The sequence below is a fragment of the Notamacropus eugenii genome, chromosome 3 (assembly GCF_028372415.1).
Source record: "Notamacropus eugenii isolate mMacEug1 chromosome 3, mMacEug1.pri_v2, whole genome shotgun sequence".
Lineage (NCBI taxonomy): Eukaryota > Metazoa > Chordata > Mammalia > Diprotodontia > Macropodidae > Notamacropus > Notamacropus eugenii.
In genome coordinates this window covers 304,068,107-304,087,230 of record NC_092874.1, presented here as the reverse complement: position 1 = coordinate 304,087,230, position 19,124 = coordinate 304,068,107, and the positions used below count along the sequence as shown (strand labels likewise).

At 53.6% G+C, this 19,124-nt stretch overlaps 1 protein-coding gene across 3 annotated transcripts in view; it reads right to left on the bottom strand.

Moving 5' to 3' along the window:
- Window positions 1–9,926: 9,926 nt before the first annotated feature.
- DENND6B (DENN domain containing 6B) overlaps window positions 9,927–19,124 on the bottom strand; it is a 29,691-nt gene continuing 20,493 nt past the window's right edge. For 2 of the 3 annotated variants that reach the window (XM_072596451.1, XM_072596450.1), the window contains 11 exons: window positions 15,000–15,122; window positions 14,597–14,692; window positions 14,391–14,485; window positions 13,888–13,953; window positions 13,620–13,684; window positions 13,442–13,531; window positions 13,027–13,080; window positions 12,787–12,896; window positions 12,082–12,184; window positions 11,109–11,183; window positions 9,927–10,768 (listed from right to left, as the gene is read on the bottom strand). In XM_072596451.1, the coding sequence (XP_072452552.1) occupies window positions 10,646–10,768; window positions 11,109–11,183; window positions 12,082–12,184; window positions 12,787–12,896; window positions 13,027–13,080; window positions 13,442–13,531; window positions 13,620–13,684; window positions 13,888–13,953; window positions 14,391–14,485; window positions 14,597–14,692; window positions 15,000–15,122 (1,000 nt within the window). In that variant the 3' untranslated portion in view covers window positions 9,927–10,645. Of the gene's footprint in view, window positions 10,769–11,108; window positions 11,184–12,081; window positions 12,185–12,786; window positions 13,081–13,441; window positions 13,532–13,619; window positions 13,685–13,887; window positions 13,954–14,390; window positions 14,486–14,596; window positions 14,693–14,999; window positions 15,123–19,124 lie in introns of those variants that run through there. The other variant, XR_011964295.1, reaches the window with a different exon arrangement.

The following is a 19,124-nucleotide window of genomic DNA, read 5'->3' as shown; positions in this document are numbered from 1 at the left end:
GGGCCTCCCTCAGCCTCCCTCCCTCACCCCCAGAGAGGCCACAGTCCTCCCCTCTGCTTCTGGCAGTCATCCTCATCTCACCCAGCTGAGGTTCAAGGCCCTGAGGCCTGCAGGCCTCCCTGGGCCCTGGGCTCCCCAGCCCCCACTTTGCCCATCCCTGCCTTCCCTTCCTCTGCTCCTGCAGGCCTCCCTGGGCCCCAGGCTCCCGAGCCCCCGCTTTGCCCATCCCTGCCTTCCCTTCCTCTGCTCCTGCAGGAGTCACACACCTGCTGCCAGGCTCCCTGGGCCCTGCTTTGCCCATCCCTGCCTTCCCTTCCTCTGCTCCTGCAGGCCTCCCTGGGCCCCGGGCTCCCCAGCCCCCGCTTTGCCCATCCCTGCCTTCCCTTCCTCTGCTCCTGCAGGAGTCACACACCTGCTGCCAGGCTCCCCAGCCCCCGCTTTGCCCATCCTTGCCTTCCCCTCCCACTGAACTCCAGACCCCAGGAGGGCCTTTATTTTCAGGGGCAAAGAGAAGCTTCAGATTGTGGGATGATGCAAGAGAGGAAGAGCATCAGGCATGAACATCGGGCATGGGCATCGGGCATGGGCATCAAAGGCAGTGAGGCCTGGAGTCTGAGCCATCTCCAGAAGGCAGGCCCTGTGACCCAGCATTTCTGACCAGGCTTGTAGACCATCAGGCCTCTGATGGTCCCCCTTGGTGACCCTGCTGGTGCCCCTGCCCTGCCCGAGCAGCCCCTGGGCAGAGGAGGAGGACAGAGAGTGATGAAGGACTAGGGCCTTCCTTGACCCGTCCAGCAATGGTTCAGCCTTTCCATTCCTCCCCTGAGAGCCTGGGTGCCAAGGCTTTCCTGGGCGCCTCCCAGCCTGGGCTTCCTCAGTAATCACACAGAGTGACATGGGAGCATGAGCTGGCTCTGACACACAGATATCGGACACACACACACACACACACACACACACACACACACACACACTCAAACTATTCAGGCCCAGGCTGAGGTCTTGTCTACACAGCAGGCTACACTGACATGGGCAGGGAGAGGGAGCCTCTGGTTTGGGGCCTGTGGGCCAGGTTTCTCCTTTGCAATCACAGGCCACTCCATGGGGATGACTCAGGCTCCTGGGCCCTCACATCTGTACAGATGTACACAAGCAAGCATACACAGATATCTACAGCTGGGATTTATTCTTTTTCAGGCACCTTCCCCCCACCCCAGCTCACACATGTCATCCTGACACTGAAGGCTGACTGACAGGGAGGGCGACCAGGCCCTGGGAGAGAGGGCAGATGGGGCCAGATGCACCATCCTCCAGAGCACCCCACAGTCTGGCTAGGCACAGGACTGGAGTATGTGGGGTGCTGACGCCTGGCTCCTAGAGCTTGGAGGGGGGAGAGAGCAGAGTGGAAAGGGGGAAGGACAAACAGGCTGGTCCTAGTTTGTGGGAGGAGGGACAGGGCATGAGGGGGGTAGACATCCTCCAGGGATGCCTCCCCAGCTGTGCTCAGGCCCCATCCCCCTTGGCCCCCCTCCAATGAAGGTGACTCAGCCTCCCCCAGGGCCCACTTTATGTCTATTAAGTAGCCAATCAATGGATGGATCCTTTTCAGGAAAATGGACCTGGAATCAATTACATGAAAGCAGCAGTGTGGGGGCTTCCTGTGGTGACCAAGCCCCTAAGCCTGGCTTCCCTAGAACAGCTGAAAGCTGGAAAGGAGACTGAGGGAAGAGAGTGCTCTGGAGATGGCCCCCCGGGTGACCCACGGGAGGAGCCAGCCCACTTAGAAGCAAGAGGCAATCCTGGGGCCCAGCCCCCCCAAAGAGGAAGGGCCTCTGGGATCCCCTGGACCTCCTGCCCACCCAAGGCCACCGCCTCCCCTGGCCAATGAAATGGGCCCAGGCAGGTGCTAATGAAAGGAAAGGAGAACTGGGAATCACCAGCATATGTGTATACTTATGTGTGTGTATATTATATATGTATATGCATGCAAGTGTGTATATGTATATACGTGTATGTATAAAGACATGTACATATATACATACATACACACACATATACATATATAGGAGAGGGAAGGCATAGCATTAAGAAGGAGCAGAAAAGGCTTCTTGATGAAAGTGAGACCAGAAGAAAGTAAGGAAAGCTAGGAGGCAGAGATGAGAAGGGAAAATGCCTAGAGGTAGGAAATGGGATTATTTTGTATAAAAATCTGCAGTGATGTGGTATGACTGCATCGCCAGATACTTGAGCTAAGAAATTGATAAGGGGGGAAATGTAGGAGGCAGGTTATAGAGGGTTTAAAACCCAGCAGGATTTTCTATTTGATCCTAGAGGAGCCACTGGAGTTGGTTGAATGAGGGTGGGAAAAGGGTGTGCAATGGTCAGACTTTAGGAAAATTAATTCAGCATCGGAGGGAAGGGTGGCCTGGAGTGGGGAGAACAGGATGGGACCCTAGTGGCCATGAGGCTGGGGTCCCCTGGCCCTTGAATTCTAACCATGCTCCAAGCTAGTGGTCATTCAGCTACTGCTCCAAAGTGTCCTGTGCCAGTGAATTCACTACCCAACAAGGTGTCTCACCCATTTTTAATCTGCTCTATTTCAATTATGTTAGAGCCAACAAAAATGGGGTGAGTGCCTCCTTGGGGAGCGGTGTTGCCTGGTCCAGCTCCCCTCTGGTCCTAAAATTAACTTTAATTTATTTAACTTGACTATATGCTGAATTTCCTATTGGTCAACTCCTTGAGGGCAGGGCTATTCAGGGGTGTTTTGGTCTCTGTATCCTTACAGTTCTACATATAGTAGCTGCTTAGTCAATGCTTATAGGTTGATAGCATTGGAGGCTGTCACAGCAATGATTAAAGTAAAAAGTATTCTGTGAGGAGACCATTCAAGGCTAGCTGGTGACTCAGCCAAGGAGGAGGTAAGGCGAGGGGAGGGGCGGGGTAAGCTAGGTGAGGCAATGGATATGATGGGAGATGGCACCAAGACCTCTAAAAGAAAAACCCCATCTCTTTGCCCCTGAACTTTCCCACACATTTCTACCTAGACACTCAAAAATCCTTGTAACTACCCTTTCAAGACGGCTCTCTGACTACTTAGCTCCTTCCACTATCTGTACTTGCCCAGCTCAGACTACTTGCCACTCCTTGATCCCATCTAGATTTTCTATAAGTACCCACCTTACCCCCATCCAGTTGTGCAGATTCTTAGAATCTGGTCCGCTTCCATGAGCTTCTAATAGCAGATTCCTTAGGAATCTTGCCACCTAACTGGTGTTAGAATAAAACCTTATTACTCTGACTGAAAGAAGACTTGAGTGGTTGAATTCTTTTGAGGCAGACCCGCCCTGTACCCTTACATTTCGGGGTTCCCAGTATGCCAAACTGCAATATATTGATGGCCTGTAGAACAGTGGCCCTGGAGACAAGAGGCCCTGAGTTCAAATCCAGTCTCAGGCACTTAACAGCTGCTTGACTCTGGATAAGTCACTTAGCACTGACTGCCTCCAAAAAAACCCCAAACCCTAAGAGTCAAGTCAGCCCTCTTTACAGAGGTGGGGGCCTGTGGGTGTGGAATCTTATATATACTGTTAGACTCTTTGATGTTTTAGCTAGTTTTGCTAAACTACTTCCTCTCTCCCCCTTTTAGCCTTTATAGCCAAGGGAGAAGGGAGGGATACATTTTGAAATGATGGTAATGTAAAAATTTTTAAATCAGTCAAGGGAAGGAATGAGAGGCATGGGGAAAATGACAGGAACTGAAGATCATGGCTGGCCATCCTTGCTCTTCCACTTGCAATCAGTTTCACCTCTCTGTGCCTCAGTTTCCTCCCCTGTAAAATGAGGAGGCTGGCTAGATTGCTCTCCTGGTGCTAGTTCTGGGATCTGGATTGCAGAGAGCCTGTTGTTAACAGTTGTTAAGCCTGTTGTTAAGTTATTATTAACTGTGCTGAGTTAATAAAAGGATAGTCTGGGAGCACTCAGAAAGGGAAGCCGCTTTGGCAGGAGCCAGGTTGAATCAGCTGAGAATGAGACACCTCCTTTCCCTTCCCTTCATCTCATGGCTCAGGGAAATCCCATCGCCCCTACATGCCTAGAGTTGGAGAAGACAGAAACAGAAGCTTTTATGGCCAGGATGAATCAGAGATGATCAGCTTAGACCTCAGAACCATGTGGTCTCATCCTTGAGAGAGAAAGCAGCTGCAGACCGCTCAGAGCTGGCTGCTGGAATGAACATTGTATTGGCTGGAAGAAATGAGGAAGAGAAGGTTTGGGTGTGTTACAATGGTGTTCACATATTTGTCATGGGGAAGAGAGATGATTTGTTTCATTCAGTTTGACCCCAGAACTAGGAACGGTGGGGGGAAGTTACAGAAAGACAGATTTCACCTGGATTTTGCAATAAGAGCTGTTCCAAGGTGAAATGAGCTGTCTTGAGTGGTAGAGAGCTCCGCGTCACTGAGGTCTTCAGGCAGATTTGGAATAACCACTTTTCATGGATATTGCGGAGAGGATCCTGCCCAGGTCTAGACTGGAACACAGCCCTTTGGGGTTGCTTCCTGCTTGAAGAGTCAGTAACTGTGTTCTTGCATTCTGCCAAAGGGGGATGTCCAATGCACACGTTACCTTAGACCAAGACCACCCCTTTGCCCTTTGGATTGGGGGATGGGAGTTGAAAGGGTAGTGATGTGAAGGCCCTAGACAAGAAATAGACCTTGGTATTGGTGGTGTAGGGGTGGGTGGCGCTGGGGGAAGATGGAAGAGGTTAGCTTTGTAGTGTGGGGGCAACATTCTAGAGTGTAGTATTCTGTTCACAAAAATCCTGTGTGAGTGGCAGTGCAGGTATTATTTCCACCATTTTGCAAATAAGCAACTAAGACTGTGTAGCCAGCCAAAGTCAAAGGTGGGATTCGAACCCTGGTCTGCTGGAACTGAGCCTGAGCTCTGTCTCCTGCATCTCACTAGCCCAGGGCCGGCCTACCCTCCCTGCCTTGGCCTAGGGTTATAGCTTGAGCTATCCAGTAGAAAAGCTCTGATCACTCATTTACACTAAGGCAACATAGACTGATATATCAGCTTGGGTCACTTGCTTAGGAAGTAGTGGTGCTGCTGGCAGGAGGTTAGGCGGATCAGGCCTGAGGAAGGGTGTCTTCTCCTCTCCCACCCCACCACAAAGGCAGCCCTGATCTCTGTACCTGGGACTCCATATGCCTGGAACTACTGGCAGTAGTTCCTCCTCCAGGGGCCCTCATCTGATTTTCTAACTGCTGAGTGGGCTCTGGGCCTGGGGGAAGCAGGGCCCTGCCAGAGGCATGGACTATGTGGCTGGGCGGGTGGGGGGGGACACACAAAAATCCAGGTAGGATTCTTTGCAGAGGTGGGAGCCCCTGGTGGTGAAGCTCAGTCTTTATGAGTCTCAGACCCTGATGGCTGGGGCAGGACAGGATCTCTGTCTTGCCCTCCTTGCTTTATCCAAGCCAATCCAATCATTGGGGTGGCTACAGACCTTTGCCTTGGTGTTTGGGAAACAGGACAAGGAGAGGTCAAGAGAGAGGTAGAGGGAGCTGCTGCTGTTCAGTTACTTTTTGTCTTTCTCTGTGACCTCAGGGTTTTCTTGGCAGAGATGCTGGAGGGGGTGGCCATTTCCTTCTCCAGTTTATTTTACAGATGAGGAAACTGAGACAGACAAGGCTGAGTGATTTGCCCAGGGTCACACAGCTAGGAGACCGGATTTGAACTCAGGAATCCTGACTCCAGACCCAGCATTCTACCCACCAGAGACACAGAGGTCGAAGTCAGTGTGAAACTTCTTGGAAGATGTGCCTGGCTGAGGCAGAGTGAAGGCCTGAGGGTTAAGGAACAGAGGCCAGTGGGTCTGCAGGGATATTTGAGTGTATGTCTGAGGCCCTGGAAGTGAAGTTAGAGGCTGGTGTGATGAGGAAGGCCCAGCACCGGGTGCTGAGCTCTGAGACTTGGGGATCTTGAAGGCTGAGGAGCCTTGGTGACAGAGATGTAGAGACGCTGATACAGACACTTGGTGTGGACCTCAGAGGAGGTGAAGGGCAGCAGGGGGCAGAATACAACGTCTCCTCCCTTCCCAGCCTGGTGTGTTGGGTTATTCAGGGCTGGAGAAAGTAGCCAGGGGTGCAGCATCTCCCAGAAGGAGCCAGGTTCCACCGAGGGCCAGAACATAGAAGGAACCAGGGACCAGGAAGGTTGAGAAGATGCAAGGTACCAGAGAGCAGTCAGAAGGGAAGGCTGAACAGGCCAGGGAGGGATAAGGGAGATAAGGAAGCAAGGAAAGGTGGTCTTTGCAGAGGCTCCAGTCATGGAGATTAGGAGAGGAGAGTTCTCTATCACTTGGTTTTCTCTTAAGCACTAGGAAAAGGAACACCAGAATAAGCATCAATACAACCCAGGTACTTGGGTCCCTGGAGGTCTGGCTGAACTCTCCTTACACTCATTCTAAGATGGGGGGAGCCAGCCACCCATGAAGCCTGTGGTTGATCCCGGTCAGGCTGTGTCTGAGATGGCAGCCTTGTGAGGCCCTGGTTACGAGAGCCCTCCTGATGCCCAGGGGCCTGAAGGCCAACAGCTGGCATGGTGGTCAAAGGCTTCAGAGAGCCAAGGCCTGGTTATTCTCATGTGGTGTGATAAATGTGGGGGAGCACTTTTCCTGGGCTCTCACCCCAGCAATGACTTGGAACAATACCGGCACCGTGTAGAGAAGGAGGCCACTCAAGCCCCGCCCCCCACCAACCCCATGGTTGCCTTTATTCCTCATTGGATACCAGGTCTAGGGCCAGAAGAAACCCAAGAGGCCATCAATTCCAATTTTCCCACTTGGCAGATGAGGCAACTAAGGCAGAGAGGGATTAAGTAATGCCCAGAATCATCCAGCTCCCAAGTGTCTAAGGCAGGATTTGAATGTCCTGTCTCCAAGCACCGTACACTATCCCCTCCACCACACTGCTTCTCACCTAGGGCAGCTGTGTTCTGGGCTTGGCCTTGTGGTACTGTTCTGGGAACACTCCCATCCATCTCTCCTCTCAGGCTTCAAGAGGAACCAGGGGCCCAGAGGATGCCATGTGAATGAAATGGGGAAAATCTTGGGTGGGCTTTCCTGGCCTTATCTCACCACCTGCTGGCTGGTATGGGAAATGCAGCCTAGAAAACTGGTCCAGGGAACCCTTTCTGGTTCCCTTCCCAACATCTCCACTAACTTGGCTGTTCTCTAGGATGGTCCACCTGGGCCTAAGGCAAGCAACGGTGTGGGAGGTGGATGTCAGGTAACTCGTGCCCTGCCTACCAGGGGGTACAGCCTATAGCAACTGCCTTTCTGGTTGCTCTCCCCGCCCCCAAAAGTCACTAAAGTACTTCCTTTGACCCAGAGTTACTGCTACTGGACCTGTGTCCCACTTGAGTGCACCAAAGAACCGCAAACACAGGGGGCTGCCCATTCACTGGAGAATGCCTAACAACCTACAGCAAGTGAATGTAATGAAATATTATTGTACCTTTACGAAATGGATAGACAGTCTCCAAGGAAACTGGAAGGATTTCTACAAACTGATGCAGAGTAAAGGTAAGAGGACTAGGAGTAATTTACAGGACATGATCGGGAAAAAACTGAAAAACCCGAAAACTCTGATCGATGCAACCAGTGTGATTCCAGAGACCCAGAGACAAAGCCCACGACCCATCTCCTCCTACCAGAGAGAGGATGGACCCAAAATGTCGACTGAGACATGTTTCCAGACATGGCTTGGGGGGTATTTGTATGTGTAGATGGGTTTTTCCTCTTTTTAAATTTGTTTAATGGAGGGGAGGGGAGATGAGAGGGCCAGGAAAACAAATGCTTGGGGGGAAATGGAGGAAAGGGAGAGGAGAGGTAGATGAGTGACCTGGGAGCTGGCTCAGTATAAGCCACCAAGTGAAGATGCTGCAGCGGCTTGGTAAGCTCCAAGGGGACCAACCTGTGCACAAACAGCCTTTCTTAGCCCCTCAATGCTTAGCCCGGGGCCTGGAGCACAGGAGGCACTACTTACCTTCACCAACTACGATCCTGTCATCCAGCCCTCTATTCCTACTCTGCATTGGTACTGTCTCCCGGAACTGGAATGCTCTCTCCTCACATCTTTTTCCCTGGCTTCCCCACTACGGCTACCTTCTATTATGGGAGGGGGGGTAGGGGTGTATTCACTGTTCAGCTGTATCTAACTCTCCATGACCCCATTTGGGGTTTTCTGGGCAAAGATATTGCAGTGGTTTGCGGTTTCCTTCTCCAGCTAGTTTTACAGATGAAGAAACTGAGGCAAACAGGTTAAAGTGACTTCCCCAGGGTCACTCAGCCAAGGCATGGGATGAGAGGTGATTCTTGTTCAGGCACAGTTCAGACCAGAGGCCCTCTGAGTGGAAGCTTGTCCAAACTCCATTTAGTCTGACTACTCTTCCAGGCTAAACATGCCCAGCTCCTTCAGCTGACCCTCAAATAAACAGTCTCCTGAACACGTCAGCTTATCAATGTTCTTAGAACATGGTCCCAGTACCCAAAACCAGGTGAAGTGTGGGTTGAGGGGACTACCATGCCCCTGCTCTGGCTACCACTCCCCACCTGGGCCTGAGATCACACTGGCCACCTTCTGGGCACTGTGGTCTCACACTGGGCTTGCAGGACACTGAAGACCCTTGCTCCTAATCTTTCTCCCAAGGACTGGCTGACTTCCCCTCAACCCCCGTATTCACATGTATCCTGCTCCGTTTCACCCCATCAGGTCTTTTTTGGGCTTTTTCTTCAAATGTTCTAGCAAACTTCCCAGGCCTGTATCCTGTGCCTTCCAAAGCTAGTCAGCTCTGCTACACCACCCCATCCCATTTGTATTATAGCCTTTGGGTTCTTTGCACTGATGGAGAAGGAGAGCAGCTAGGGAGACCCATCTGGTTTCCATGATCTGAATAAGGGAAGGTGTGAACTCCACCGGCCTTCACTCCAGTACAGCTGCCTGTCTGAGGTACACTGATGACTCGTCATTGGGGGCTTGCCTAAGAGGGTACAGATGCAACCAGGAGACTTCAGGGCATGGCCCCTATAGGGAATGTACAGCACCCATGGCTGTACAGGAAATATGTACAGTTCCTGGTATAGAGAGATAGGAGAGGAGATGGGGGAATGCAGGCCATCTGAACTTGAAAGGCCAGCAGGCCTCATGTTGGCATGGCCCCAGAGGGCAGCATGAGCTTCTGGGTCATTCCCAGTGATAGAAGTGGATCAGGAGGGCTCCACAGAGCCAGAGAGGGCATAGCCTGGCAGAAGCCTGGCTTCCTGGGCACCATCTGGAATGACATGGATCAAGGGCCTCTGGATTGCTGTGGTCACTCATTCACATGGGCACCTTGAGTACTGCCCACTTCACTCTTTGTATCTTTACCCCCACTGACCCATTCAGGTTTATTTTGGGGTCAGTGAGGTGACCATCCTCTATGGGATGGCATGACCAAGACTGCTTTGCAGGAAAGATCTGGGTTCTTCCTGGGGAGCTAACAGCCAAATTCTGACTTTCCCAGGAGAAGCAGAGATGAGAGCAGGCCTCAAAGTCCCCCATGGAAGGGGCCAGGTCCAAGGGATCCATGTTTATCCCTCCTCTCTCAGCAGTGTGCCTGCCAGATACCTAAGAGCCAACAGCCCTCCACCTGTACTCACTCACTCCCATACTGCCCACCCATCCTCAGGCACAGACTCCTTCCCCTTAGGCCTCTCTCCTTTGGCTGTTCTCTCTTCTCTGAGCCTGTAGCCTTTCAGGACTGAAGGCAAGCAGTAGGGTTTGGGGAGGTGGGTCTCACCTCCATAGCTTCCCCCTGCCAGGGTGACACCCTTGATGTGGCCAACCTCCCCCACACCTGCCCGCCAGTGAGGGCACAGCCCACTGTTTAAAACAATCTCCTTTACTATTAGACAGACTGATGGCTTCAGTGACCAAAGCCCACAGGAAGACTCCAGGAGCCAGCTGGAGACGGCCAGGGCTCTCGGCTGCATCCATTTTGTCCCTGCCGGGTCTGGCCCTTAGCAAGAAGGGGTTAGTGGCTGAGCTTTGGGAGGGAACCAGGAAGGGATACCTGTTCTAAGAGTCGGTTTGTGCTTGGCTAAAGCTCCCTGCTTTGAAATGGGATAAGGAAAGTAAAGGGCTTGGCTGGTATGGGGCCCTGCCCTTCATCTGGGGTGGGTGTGAAGTGGGAGCCTGAGCAGAGCTCATGGAGAGGGCAGGGCCCACACCCTCATTCTCCTGACAATCATCTGGGTTCAACTGTCAACCCTGGACAGTGCTCCTTCTCATTCAGGGTCTCAAGTGCTGAGCAGCGGTAAACCTTGCCCTGATAGGGCCTGGGTCCCGCATGCCCCCTCCCTCCCAGGCTCCTACTCTGCTGGGCCCAGCCCCCAAGGGAGCAAAGTGAGGCTGGAAGGAGAGAGGCCGAGTGCTCATCACCTATTTCCCTCCTGGGCAGCCTGGCCTCCTGGACCTCCCTCCTTACCCTCCCAGCCCAGAGCTTAGAGGGGCCAGGGCCAAGAAGGCTTGGCAGGACTGGGCAACCTCTAGTCCTCCCTTTCTTCCCAACTGGGGATCTCTAGAAGCCAGAAGAACAGGTGACATCAGGGGTGCCGTAGGACAGCCTGCAGGTCATCTGGCAGGGAACCAATGATGGTGTCGATATACAGGGCCACCCGCTGCAGCGTCTCCTCCTTCACTGGGAGCCGATGAGCCTGGGCCTGGAGCTTGGGAGAGGGAAGGGATGCCTGACTGGGAGAAATCCCTGGGCCCCAGGCTTCTTGGGATACGAGGATGGGGCTGGCTGCTCAGAACACAGGAGAATATAGATATTCCAGGCCTCAGCATGGCGGGGAAGGACCTGAGGGAGCCCGAGGGAGGGAGGGCCTACTGCTCTGGTAAGGGGAAAGAGGGGGAAAGAGAAGGGAGGGAGGGAGGGAGGAAGGAAAGAAGGGAGAGAGGAAAGATGGAGAGAGGAAGGAAGGAGGGAGGAAAGAAGAAAAAAAGAAGAAAAGGAGGGAGGAAAGGGAAGGAGAGAGAAAAGCAGGAAGGCAGGGCTGAGCTCACAAGCTTTTCTCGAAGTTTCAGCACCAGGTCGACGATCTCCACCTCCGATTTGTCCTTCATCCAGGTCAGGATGTTCTGTGGAGAGGGGCATGGGGGTGGCCTGTGCTGGCCTCTTTCTCAGGTCTGGGCCCTTCCTGGATAGCCCCTTCCAGCATCCCTCCCCAGTACTTGTCCCCTGCAGCTCCTGACCTGGACTCTGTCCATCTGACAGCCTCTGGGGCCCACTCCTCTCTGACTGGCTCCACAGCAGGGCTTTACTTTCTGACATCATCTACACTTGCTGCCTCAGCAGCTTCCCCTGTTCCTCAGTCCTCTGCAGATAGGCTGGCTCCCCATCTTCTCTCCTCCTGGAGCCCAGCCCCCTCCATGTGGCCCCCTCCTGGGTTAGCCCTCAGTTCTCTCGGTCCTGGTCACCTTCCTCTGAAGCTAGGTTCCTCTGGTCATTCAGCCAGTTGTGTGGCCTGTCCTCCATCCTGTCCACACGGACAGCAGGAGGGATTGAGTACATGTTTTGAGGCACTCTGGCTCTGCCGATTCCTCAGGACTCCTCCTGCTCCCTGGCTCTGGCACCTCCTCAGCCACCAAAGCTGGGCATTGCTACCTCCACATCTGCCTCCACCTTGGTCCCTCTGCCTCAGGGCCATGCGCCACTCTCTACTGCCTCCAGGGTCAATCCTGGGTTGCTTCTTTTAGCCCTGCCCATCCTGGTGCCAGTCAATCCTTCTGTATTTGGGCATCCTCTGTGGCTCAGCTGCAGGCTGCCCTCACTCCTCTCACACCTGACCCATTACCTCCCTTCCATTTCACATTTCAGAGCTCCCCACCTTCCCCACAGGTCCTAAGGCCTGAGTCTGTCCCCAGTCTGGGGCCTGGCATCTCCCTGATCTGCCAGCCTATGAACTCTATCCAAATGTTCCCCCTCCTGTCCAGGGCCAGCCTCAGTACCCCCATGTCCCGCACTGTCTCCACTCACCGCCTCGCAGATCACCTCCAGGTGCAGTGCCTCCAGTTTCTGGGTCATCTCCCTGTGCCGCTGCCGGTACCAGCCATCAAAGTTAGGAGACTTGAAAAACCGTCTAACAGGAGAAAGATGGTCACCCTGGCCTTGGGCAACACCACACCTCCCAGAATCAGAGGGAGCAAGCAAGCTGGTGACCCATGTGAGCCCCAAGGCCTTGGCTCAGGGCACCAGGTGACAGGAGGAGTTCCGCTTCCTGGGCCCCAGACAGCCAGACAGTCAGAGGTGGAAGGGCCTGCCAACCTCCTGACGCCATCCCTAAGGAATGGTGAGCCAGCCTCTGCTAGCGACCTGCTCTGGGGCACTCCCTCAGTGGAGGGAGGAAGGCCCAGGGTTCAGACTCTGCCATGGCCATTTACAAGCTGAACAGGGCCTCTAACCTCTTCCAGCCTCAGTTTGTTCATCTGTAGAATGGAAATAATGGTACCCACAATGCCCAACCCCAGAAAGCCTGCTGGGAGACTTGAAAGGAGATAACTGGTGTCTTCACTGCTGGAGGACCAGTTTCTAGAACATTTTCCCTCTGGGCCCTGAGCACTGCTTCCTCTGATTCTTTCCTCTGTGCCCCTTCCTGTGTGACAGCCTCTCACATTCAGTCCTCCCTTCCCTCAGCCTCCCCCTGCCCCCTGCCCCCTGCCCCCAGCCCCGCTGTGTCCCTACTTGTACAGGCCCAGCCAATCCCCCTTGAGGACACAGGTAAGTTGGGGGCCGGCATGCTCCAGGCTCTTCAGGAATTCATCTTGGCGGAAAGGTCGAATCTGGGGGGGAGTCTGTGGCAGAGAACAGCTCTGAGAGGCAGGCCCAGGGGCCTCCTTTCAGGGTCAGGACCCCGTGCCAGGAACACAGCTTGCTGGCCCATGAGACACAGGGCCCCAGGCTCTCTGGTGGGCTCAGACTCACCTTCCAGGGTGTGACAGCCCTCTGCAAGGGCATCAGGCTTGCCATGTAGTGCTCCTGAGGGGAAGGGACGCCTGGGTGACGGTCAGGCCCGGGCAGGGAGGCCCCAGATGGCCCGCCATCCCCAGCTGCTGGCATCCCCTCTCTCCACTCCCTCCTTTCACTCTGCAGAGGCTGAGCTCTGGACTCGGCTTTCCCATCAGGACAGGAGCTCCCTGAGCACAGGGGCTGTTTTTGCCTTGCTTTGCCTAGAACTTTGTTCAGTTCCTGCATACAGGAGGTGTCTAAAGAATGCTTGTCGCTTGTTACACCACTCCTGAGCAGGATTCAGGGGGATGAGTCAAACCCAGCCTACGTTCCACAGTTTCTGAGATGACAAGGGGTATTTGGGGGTGGAGGAGAGCACATTCCCACTCACCAGGGGGATAATGAAACTCTGTGTGAGTTCCAGGAGATGCCGTCGAACTAGCGCGCTCTGCACCTCTGAAGGACGCTTCCTCTGGATGCCCTGGAGGGAGACAGTGCCAAGGACCCATTCTTCCTGCTGCCAGCCTCAGCCAAGATATAAGGACACTTGGGGTATGGAGACCACTCACCTTCAACACCCTCTTAATGAGCATTTTGTCTTTGTGCAGGTAGGTTTTGTAGGACGTGTAGAGTCCTGGGGGAGAGGAAAACCCACTGAATGCACTTCCTGGGGCTTCCCCAGGTGCTACAAGGCCAGAGCATTTTTCCACAGAAGTCTGGGAAGAGTCCAAGGGGTGAGAGGTCTTGTCCCTCCATGCCAGGTGGCCTTGGCCCCTGCTCCTGTCCCTGTCCCACAGGTGACCCTATCCTGTAAGCCCTAAGGAGCTTTCTCCTCACCTGGTTTGGTGTCCAGGGTCTTCAACTTGGAGAGCTTCTTCACCTTGATTTGCTTGGGAAGGTCCCCTGTAGAAACACATACCTGCTGTGCCAGGTGCTAGGGAGGGCCCAACCTTGCAGCTGGTCAGGGGAGGGGGACCTGCTAGAGCCCTGGGAGTCTCATAGTGGCACTGTCTTGTTCCTCAGCTCAGGAAGCCAGGGGCGACACGAAGAGCCACACTGGAAATTCAGGAGTGCCCTGGGGGGCACGGGGCCCAAGCTGGAGATGGGAGGAAACTGTTCTGTATGTCTGAAAACACTCATTAGTCTGCACCGGGTCTCTGGGGAGCGAGACCCACCCTCACATTAGCCTGAGTTTATGACAGTCCTCGACCCCTTAATTGCTTCCAGTTATGGGAGAAGACAACTCCTTAGCAAATCTGCCAGAACTCTTACGGTCTCAAGACCTCTGCTCACAGCTGGAGGCCTGGGAGCCTCCCTGGGGCCTCTGTCCTGAGTCTTACCTGACATTTTGAGTTCTCCGATACGGAGGATGTGTGGCCAGTGCTGAAGTGTTTTGATAAAAAAAGGATTTGTGACTCCCAGGACAACATTGGGTCTAGAGAAGGCGAGAAGATGGAGGGACAGAGAAAGGAAAGGAGCGAATAAGAGGCAGAGCAAGACAAGAGACTGAGGAGAAAGGAGGGGCAGAGCAGAGGAGGGCACTCACGGGGCCTGGGTCCGGGTAGTGTACTCCTTGAATTCGCTGTCATGGATGGTGAAGTAGGGTCGGTAGTCACAGCAGAACTTGAGAGGAGTCAGGCAGCTGCAATGAGAAGGCCCTGTCAGCTGCCAGGCCTCTGAAACTCAGGGATGTCAGTGCCCAACGGGCGTTGTCCACATTGCCTCCTCTGAGCCTCACAACCCACCCCTCAGATGTGGAGTAAGTGCTAGAATTAACTTCATTTTAGAGATAAGGACAGAGGCTCAGAGGGTGAAGGCCCCTCCCCCAACCAAGGTAAGCAGAGAGGACAGGCCTGTTTATGGTCTTGGAGTGTGTCCTGGCACTGGAGGTGGGGGTTGAGGGGGAGGCCAGCCAGGCCCACTAACCCTAACCTTGGACTGTTACCTACCTGGTCAGAGCCAGCACCATCTCTGACGAGATGGTTGGAGACAGTGTCATGATGACAAGAGGCTCCCCTAGGAGCATCAGCTCCCACAGCAGTTGGATGTGAATCAGCACAGGCTGGAAACACCTGGCAGTGAGAGGGACAGAGGATCAGCAGCCAGGCAGGAAGAGCTTGACCACACAGCTCCCACTGTGCTCCCACCAAGCCAGCCTGCCTCCAAAAGGCCCCCTGAGCTCCCACTCAGGACAACAGACTCACGAGGTCCCCTTGCCTCTGATGGGCAAAGCTGCTGCCTGGGTCAGGGGAGGGCATGAGTGACAGGCACTGCCATCCACATGGAGGGCCACAGCCAAAAAGAGATGTGGGATGTGACCCCAAAGCCTGGCTCTGCTACAGGACAACACTCCTTTAATTCAGTAGTTCTTCACATGATGATAACTATTTCAATGTAATTATTTCTACAGTAATTCTATATGTTTTGAGTTTTTACAAACATGCTTCTCATGTGGAGCGAGTGGGCTTCTTCAGATTGAATACCCCAGGGGTCCAGGGCATGCAAATGTGGAGAGTCCTTGACCCACATGGAGCTTGTGCTGGAGTCTTGCCACACCGAGGCCTGAAGCTTTCTGCTGGGTTGGCTCCCTGGGGCCATGAGTGTCCTCACAGGCAGCCTGGAGGGTCTGCCAACCCCCCAGGACCACCTTGTCTCAAGGGTGGTTGCACTGGGGCTGTGCTCATAGTTCTCTCCCACACCCTTTGGCCTACTCCCCCATGAAGCAAGAAGAAAGGTCACAATAAAAATTGTCTTTCCCTCATAAAAAGAACCCAGGTCTCCCAGGCTTGAATGTGGGAACAGAAAGATCATACCAGAATAAAGCAGCTGCCTCAGGTGGGGCTCCTGGAGCCCTACTGACTGGACTGTTGGCAGGAAGCCCGGTGTGTCCAGTTGTGAAACAGAGGGAACCATCTCCTCTGGAAGGAGAATCAGAGACTGCAGGCATTGAGGACTTGGACGGTAGGCAGGGGAGGTAACAGTTAACATCACTGTCTGAACTGTTGGAGCTTAAGATACTTGTCAGCTCCCATCTGCAGAATCCCATGTCTCAGCCCCATAGGCCAGGAGCCAGGCCGAGGGACAGCCTCTTCTCTCCCCTCCCCAAACTCACACTGGTCCTCCTCTCTCAGCTAAATTAGTGTCCAAGGCATCACTGGACACCTGGACTTAGGATTTCCCGGAAACTTCTCCCTGCGTAAGGGAGAGGGGAAGGTGGTGAGCATGGCCAGCAGGTGCTACCCATGGAGGTCGCTGCCCCCTCCTCTAGGCATTTTTTATGACCCAGGCCAAATCCAATGGTCTTTGTTCCTCCAAGCTGTGATCCTTCCCTGTGGCCTTTCCTCTGGATGGTGCTGTGAAGCACCCTCACCATTCAGAGGGTGCCAAACTTCTCACACCCACTCTCTGCAAGGTCACTCCTGACCCCTCAGTGTCAAGTCTGAGGAGGCCAATCTTCGACTGCTGATCCCACTCACCAACATCACCTTCAGGAAACTGCTCTCCTGCAGGTCTCATCACTGCAACTTGTTTGAATTTTATGGACACCTTTGTTTTTACATCCTAGGTATTTCCATCTAAGCCCCTGCCTTTGTATGCTCAAATGAAAGCCTTCCTTTGTACCAAAAGTTTTTTTTTAAAGGTCAACCAAAGCAATAGACACAGATTGCTTTTGAGAGCAGATAAAACCCCCTTCCCCCTAGTGCCTGATCCCCCACTTCAACAAAAGAAGGGAGACAGATTTTCTTATCTCTTCTCACTGGGCCTTCCTCTGGATCACTAATGAACACCTTCCCTGAGGAGTCAGGAGCTCCCTGATTGCACCATCTCTTCCCATGGTAGCAGTGGGAGCTGGCAGCAGCACCCTTCTACATTTCCTAACTTCACCCATGGGATCTCTCTATGGCAGGCAGGTGGTCTTCTGATCCCCATGACCACAACTTTTCTCCCAAGGGCCAACCCACAATCCTTGAGATCTAATGGGGGAAAGGGCCCTCTCAAAGATCCTACTTGACCAGGAATCCCTTCCACTTCATCCCCAACAAGTGTTCACCCTAAGTTCTCCTGGAAGCAGGAGAAGGCCCTCGCCACTGATTGTGCTGCTTTCCCTGACACCCATACTAAGTCTACCTTGTTTCTGTTCCCTCCCCTCCCCCCACCTTGTTCTACCTCTGGGGTCAAACCTCAAAGTGGGTCCCTCTTCTCCAAAACCTGAAAGCAGCTACCACAGCCCTTGGGGTCCTCTCTTCTCCAGGCTAAACAACTACAGTTCACAGAGAATCTCAGAGTCAGAGTCAGAGTTGGGCTATGCAGCTCAACCTTTCATTAGAGCCTACCATACTAGCAACCCCACCATCACTACTATCTGCCTGAAGACCTCCAGGAAAGCCCAAAGCCTTGAGAGCAGGACTGAGGCAGTCCAGTTCACTTCTGGATGCTTCTCCTGACCTCCAGATGACCTCACTTCTCCTCCATCAATCAGTCCCTTCAAATGGCCCTTGTGCAGACAACAAACCACTGAAAGAGCTGGTAAGGGAAGCCTTAGTGAATTGCTCAGACTCCACCATGTTAGCTCCAATGGAGGGCAACCTCTTTGGCCCTGGGTACCACCCCATCCCTTTAACATCACATAGGGAGGATGAGTGATCCACCAGTGTGTACATGTGTCCTTGGACACAGAACTTCAGATGGGAACTGGAAGCAGAGAACCTGACAGAAGAGGGGGGGCAGAACACAGAGACCTTCAAGGGAAAGCCCCTACATCATCTTTGCAGCCCCTTCCGGGAATCAGAGCTGACAGAAGCCTTGGCCCAAGGGTGAGCTCAGGAAGCACATGCTGGAAGCAGACTCAGCAACCCAACAAAAGAGAAGTCTCTGAGGTTAGCAGCGGCCAAGGACAGTCAGGTGTGGAGGAGCCAGCCCCAGGCTGAGCCTTGCCTGGTGCCATGCACGTAGGGTCAGTACCAACAAAAGGGGCCTGGAAATCCTCAATGCTTTCCCCTCATGCATCTGAGGCTTCAGCCATAAGTACAGAACACAATGGGGTGGTCTCTGGCAGAGGTGGGCCCTGATGAGAAGGGGAGGAAATGGTCTCATCAGACCACCCAGGCACAAGATAATGCACTTTTTGTCAGGTTAAATAAAACCCGCCTCCATTTGGCAGGTCACGAGCCAGATGCTTGAGGAGGGGCTGAGGCCTCTTTTAGGTTTGTGGTAACAACCCAAACCTCAGCTAAACTCTGATGATCCTGAGGGAAATCTGGAATGGGGGGAGTGGGAGATGGGGGGAAGGGGTGGAGATAAGCCAGAGATTCTGGGAGAATCTCCTCAAACTAGCCTCTTCTGTGAGCCTCTATGGGCTACAGTCGAATGACATCTTCTCCAATTCTCTCATTATCCTGGTCACTCTGGACAGGACCCTGTGTCAAAGTCTTTCCTAAAGTGGAGTGGCTGGACCACCCGCCAGAGTTTCACCTGCCTCCCTTCAAGGCAGCACCTTGTCTGGGAGCGCTGACTCCTTGGGAGCTACTATCTCAAAGCCAGTGGTTTATACTGAGCTTTAAGGCCACTTTGACCCCTGGATCTTTCCCCTAGCCTGCACCTCTGCAGGGGATGTTCTGAGCCCAAGCAGAGAGCTTCATGGTTCTCCCTACTGAACGTTATCTCCCTGGACCTGGCCCATGGTACTGGACCTAGGTTCTGCTACCCAGAGTGCCTGATATCTCTCCCAGCTCAAGGTTTCTCCTGTTGGGGCCTTTACCTACACTCAGGGAAAAGGGTTGGATGGCTCATGGCCAAAGACGATCCCTCCATGTTCTGCCAGAGGCCTCTCTCCTGACTGACATGAACCCATTCATGCTGATTTATGAGTCTGAATGTACGCTTGACGAACTCGTCTTTCTATGTCAAGCATGGACAAATCTCGGGTGGCTATGGCATCACCCTCACCCACCCTGCCTGGTCCTCTAATCAAAGGAAGAAAGCAGGTGAATCTGGTGTGGCCTGTTCTTGATGAAGCCAGATGGCTTTTAGGGCTCAGTCCCTGCTTCCCTTTTACAGGGCTCCCCAGTACTCTC